Source organism: Sinohyriopsis cumingii, chromosome 6 (assembly GCF_028554795.1).
Source record: "Sinohyriopsis cumingii isolate HCF-2022 chromosome 6, ASM2855479v2, whole genome shotgun sequence".
Classification (NCBI taxonomy): Eukaryota; Metazoa; Mollusca; class Bivalvia; order Unionida; family Unionidae; genus Sinohyriopsis; species Sinohyriopsis cumingii.
Window position 1 is genome coordinate 9,830,559 of NC_142966.1, and position 6,043 is coordinate 9,836,601.

Genomic DNA, 6,043 nt, shown 5'->3' on the forward strand with positions numbered 1-6,043 from the left:
ATATATATATATATATATATATGTATATATGTATATATATGTATATATATCAGTCCGAGTTTATGAGATACAATGAAATAATTGATTGATTAAATATATTTAACCAAAATGCCGAGGGCAAATATATTAGGTACAGTTTAGAAATACAACAGTACTTATCAACAGGTTGCGGAGTGCAAAAAAATTATTATGATCAAATGAAGTTAAAGCCAGACACAGTTTGAAATATCTGGCTGTTTAAATGTTCTGTATTAACTGACACAAGGATGTCTGTCCGATTTAATTACAGGTGAGTAATTATACAACATTGTATGTATGTACGTATGTATGTATGTATGTATGTATGTATGGATGGATGTATGGATGCATGCATGTATGTATGTATGTATGTATGTATGTATGTATGTATGTATGTATGTATGTATGTATGTATGTATGTATGTATGTATGTATGTATGTATGTATGTAAGCTCAAAGTATTTACCATATTAAATATAGTAGAATTATTTTACTTTAAAAATGACTTACAACTCCACTGGTCTGTTTCAAATTTCCATCTTCTTAGGGTCAAAAAAGAAACAGTGAATCATCAGTCTATGATTTGAGACATCAAAACAATGTTTCGAGAAGAAAAAAACACAGTAGGTGTGTGTGTACGTGTGTGTGTGTGTGTGTGTGTGTGTGTGTACGTGTGTGTTATACGTAGTGAAACAGTGAATTATTATCACACGTACACTATTCCTCTACGTCTTACCTGGCATGCTTCTTCACAGAACAATGGATCCTGGACGTCCTCCTTTGACTTGCCTAGAGTACTACTTGAATCGTATTCCAAAGGAAAGTTTACCTTCTTCAGTTCGTCGCCTTTAAGAACAAGACCTGGAGTTGTATTTCCTGATTTGGTTTCCATCCAATAGCCTTCAGGTGATTTAGATTTTAGCTTGTCATGTCGTCTAATTAAACAAATGACGAGAAGAATTGCCACCGATAAGACAAAGGTAATACAACTCAAAGAGATAGCTATCAGGAAATTGTGATTGTTGTCTCCGCCTTCATTGACTTCGTGATCTTGGGAGAACGATATTGTTAGATAAGTGGTAGATGAAAGGCGAGATAATCCTTTATCTTCAACCTTAACCTTAATTGTGAACATAACGGGATCGGATGACGTGAACTTTCGCGTCAGTATTATGTTTCCAGTCTCACTTTCCATGGAGAAAATATCGGTAACATTTTTATTGATAATAGTATAGAACAGACGAGCGTTTTGACCATCATCCGCGTCATTAGCTGTAACAGTAGTGACAACAGTGTTTGGTAAGGCGGAATAGGAAACTGTCACCGTATTGTTTCCTTCTCGAGGAAAGACAAAAACAGGCTGATTATCGTTCTGATCAGTGACTGAGACAGCCACAGGAACAACACTTCTGAGGGGATTCCGGCCTTGATCTGAAGCCACCACCTTAAAATCATAACGACTTTCTATCTCCCTGTCTATCTCTTTGGCTGTTACGATTGTGCCATTGGGAAAGAGGGTGAAAGGGAAATAAGAAGTTGGGGACGACTGAAGTGAATATAAAACTGTTCCGTTTTCTCCATTGTCTGGATCTTTAGCAATGATATTTCCCACCTTGCTTCCAATGGAAGTATTCTCCTCAACAACGAGATTGTATGATGCTTCACCAAACGCAGGTGCGTTATCATTTTGATCATTAATGTTAATCACAACAGTTGCCTCCCCTGTAAGCTTTGGGTTTGTTCCACCATCCATGGCCTTTACTTTCAATATCACACGGGAGACATTTTCTCTGTCCAAGGTAACGTAGGCACTGATTTCTCCAGTTTCAGGATTGATTCTAAAATCAAGACCTCCGTTATCTAATATGGTGTAGGTGACTTCAGCATTGATTCCTTTGTCTAAATCCTCTGCAGAAACTTTGGTGATTAGATCTCCTATTTGATTATTTTCTTCGATCTTCGCAAAGTATGTGCCTTGTGTGAATCTTGGTGCGACGTCATTTTCATCTAGTATTTCCACTGTGAATATCCTGGATGAATTGAGCGAAGGAACACCGTTGTCTTGGCAGAACACGTTAACAACGTGAACACTAGACAATTCTCTGTCCAATGGTTTGGTGACCACGACTTTGTACTCTTTCACATCCAGCCTCTCGAGGCCAAACCTATCACTAGCACCAGTACATGTGACGATACCATTTCTTCCCGTGTCATCGTCCACTACTCCAATATGTGCCACCACCGTCCCAACATTAGCAAATTCCGACACCCTAGCTACATCCCAGCCGGCTAGAATGTTAATATTAATTTGTGGTGGATTGTTGCTCGAATCCTCAATGTGGACATATACAATGGTCTGAGATATCTTTGGCGGGTTACCTTTATCGCTGGCTTCTACAAACACCCTCATTACCTCATTGGGTACGTAAACTAACTGATCGACTACAGTCAAATTTCCGGACACCTGGTCAATTGAAAACAACATGGGAACGTTTTCAGCTTGATGGACACTTAACCTGTAAAAAATCTCCCCATTTTCTCCAATATCAGCGTCACTCGCAGACAATGTCAAAATGGTACTATTTAGTTCTATATCTTCCTTAACTGTAATATTGTATGATGAATGAGTGAATTTTGGTGCATTATCATTAACATCTGTTATGATTACATTCACAAGAAGTGTACCTGTTCTTGCGGGGCTTCCGCCATCTTCTGCGACTAGCGTTATTGTGTACAAATCTTGCCATTCCCTGTCGAGTTCTTTTAGGACAATAATATTCACAACAGAGCTTCCGTCGACGAATTTTTCAAACTGAATGCCAAATGGAGTGTCGAGTTCCAGAATTCTATAGTTTGTAACAGAAAATATAACAGTATCGGCATCCAGAGCTCCACTGATAGACGCGGAAGAGCGTCCTATAGTCGATTCAGCTATACGAAGATCAACTTCTGAGACGGAAAAACTAGGTGAATTATCGTTTATATCTTCAACCTCAATTTCGACTTTCAATTTCCGGAAAAATGCCCCACCGGCCTGGATACCAAAATCCAGTGATATTATGCATTTCGCTGTGAAGGTACAGATGGGCAAAGTATCTCTGTCAATCCTGGAGCCAACAACTAAATCGCCAGTCCTGTTATTAATTTTGAAAAGTGTAGCATAAGGATTGCCTGTAGAAAAAAGGCTGAAGACAAGGTTATTGTACTCTTCTTGTGACATTGCTGACCGAATATCAAAATCATTTTTAATTGTTCCTATGTGTGTCCCAATAGGCTGCTCCTCTGTTATTGTATATTTAACATCGGATTCAGTCATAGCGTGAACCAGAGTTAATAAAACCAAACAACGCTGAATGTTACTGAGTCTGGACACAGTCCTTATTTTGTATTCCATGCTGACTAACAAGTTGTTATGATAACCCAATTTAACAATCGGACATAGAATAGTCCAAATTTAGTTCAACTCCAAGCAGACAATATATTTTAAAATTCAGAAGAAAGAGGAACTTCCTGAAATAAGAGAAGAAATTAATAATTAAAAGAAGGAACAAATACTACTATTAGAACAGAAAATACTGTGATATTTTCCATTTCATTACTGATGACACTTTCTACAATAAAATAGTGTACTACTCTAGAAAAAAGAGAGATAATTAAACGCCATACTAATAATAAGAAAATGATACTGAGTGAAATATGAATAGAGCAAAACTCAATACCGGAAATATACTCATTTCAGACATTGAACGTAATATAGTAATATTAGCAAGTCGAATCCCTAATGAATATCCTTTCAACGCAATATGGGTACTGTCCGAAGAAGAAGAATTTAATCGAAGACGACGATAGAACCTTGTAAAATGATTATTTAACAAGCTACGCTCATGAAAGTTGAAAAAAAGACAAATGAATAAATCCTACAATGTAAATCTCGAGAACCTGAAACAGAACAACATACCAATTTCTCATCGGTTTATCTTTCTTCCTTAAGATCCGTTACAATAGAGAGCACTGCACACTGACGCTGTACTAAGGGTAATCCATTGGCACACGTGCCTGCTGAGGTTCATGGTGGTTTAGTGCTAACAGTCACTTCGATAACAGCAGTATTTACAACATGGGATTACAGTCGATATATGGCTCTGCCCACCGCGCCAACAAACCAATCAGCAAGTGGCGTAGTAATAAAAACACCACGCGCCCGTGTCAATCAATGAGATACGCTGTGGTTAAAAATAATTTCCAGTAGTTTATTGAAACCTATTTTACTGCCATGTTAAAGAAGCAAATGGGGTTGGGCAATAAGGTCTCCAGCTTAGGTACAGCCCTCCTCCTCTACACAAAAAACACTGAACATTATATAAAAGGCAGAGAGAGAGAGAGAGAGAGAGAGAGAGAGAGAGAGAGAGAGAGAGAGCATTAAGGATATACATAAGTATGTGCGATACAATTAATAACATTCACATAGGAATTAACAAGGAATCGATTGCATTGATACTTTTCACTAACTTTGAGTGTCTGAATTTATTTTCAAGGTTGACGAAGAAACATAACTGTGTCGTTATTGTCAATAATATTTAACATGCACTTACCAGACAAAATAAATTATATATCCTACCAATTACCAGACTAAATTGTATATCCTACCAATTACCTGACTAAATTGCTTATCCTACCAATTACCATATTAAATTGCATATCCTAACAATTACGAGACTAAATTGCATATCCTACAAATTATGAGACTAAATTACATATCCTACCAATTACCAGACTAAATTGCATATCTTACCAATTACCAGACTAAATTGCATATCCTTCCAATTACGAGACTAAATTGCATATCCTGCCAATTACGAGACTAAATTGCATATCCTACCAATTACTAGACTAAATTGCATATCATGCCAATTACGAGACTAAATTGCATATCATGCCAATTACGAGACTAAATTACATATCCTACCAATTACCAGACTAAATTGCATATCCTGCCAATTACCAGACTAAATTGCATATCCTGCCAATTACGAGACTAAATTGCATATCCTGCCAATTACGAGACTAAATTGCATATCCTACCAATTACTAGACTAAATTGCATATCCTGCCAATTACGAGACTAAATTGCATATGCTACCAGTTACTAGACTAAATTGCATATCATGCCAATTACGAGACTAAAATGCATATCCTACCAATTACCAGACTAAATTGCATATCGTACCACTGTTGTCAATCGTCCTGTGTTTTTGTGTTGTTTTTCTATGACTTAAGTTAAAGAAGATTAAAGGAGCTCTTCAAGCTTGGAACAGAATAAACCAGTTCTTTAACAGTCTATGTTTGTAAATAGGTAAAGTGACAAACACATCTAACTGATTATAAGGTCTTTTTATACGTCTACAAATAAACGATTTTTACTGGCAAGGATTAATAGCCTGCATATGTCACGTGTCGTCTATATTTTACAATAAATCTGATGAACCAATGATAATTTGATTGCATACAAGTGTAAATTACACTAAAGAAAATAATTCCTATTACAATATGAAAGACTAATACATAGCTCCGTCTGTCTATCTATCTATCTATCTATCTATCTATCTATCTATCTATCTATCTATCTATCTATCTATCTATCTATCTATCTAAACTAGCTACGAAATCGCACAACATTAAGTACATATTAACTTATTAAGAGTCAGACATAATTGCTTGGAACAATTAACGAAAATAACGTACTAATTGCAGACTAATGATATTTAATGGTATGTGCATATGTATGCAAACAATGGCTATCCACTCACAATCCCTTTAAGATATTTTAGAACAATGTTATCTTTAAAACGTTTTGCATTTATGACACTGAAATATAGAAATGGAACCTGTGATACGCAGAGAGTTACTTTTTCGTTCTATTATTAGTCCGTGGTAAAAAGATTAATCATCAGAAATTAATTAGGCGTGGATAAACCATTTTACATGATTAACACCGTTGAGCTGGAGAACATTTGCTTCCTAAAAT

The 6,043-nt window shown here is 36.3% G+C and overlaps 1 protein-coding gene across 2 annotated transcripts in view; it reads right to left on the reverse strand.

Annotated features, from left to right (window-relative positions):
* Window positions 1-4,109, reverse strand: part of LOC149796348 (protocadherin-11 X-linked-like) — a 16,851-nt gene extending 12,742 nt beyond the window's left edge. For both annotated transcript variants that reach the window (XM_089961021.1, XM_089961022.1), the window contains exons 1-2: window positions 3,977-4,109; window positions 755-3,528 (exon numbers count right to left, since the gene is read on the reverse strand). In XM_089961021.1, the coding sequence (XP_089817147.1) occupies window positions 755-3,412 (2,658 nt within the window). In that variant the 5' untranslated portion in view covers window positions 3,413-3,528; window positions 3,977-4,109. The remainder of the gene's footprint in view (window positions 1-754; window positions 3,529-3,976) is intronic.
* Window positions 4,110-6,043: the final 1,934 nt, after the last annotated feature.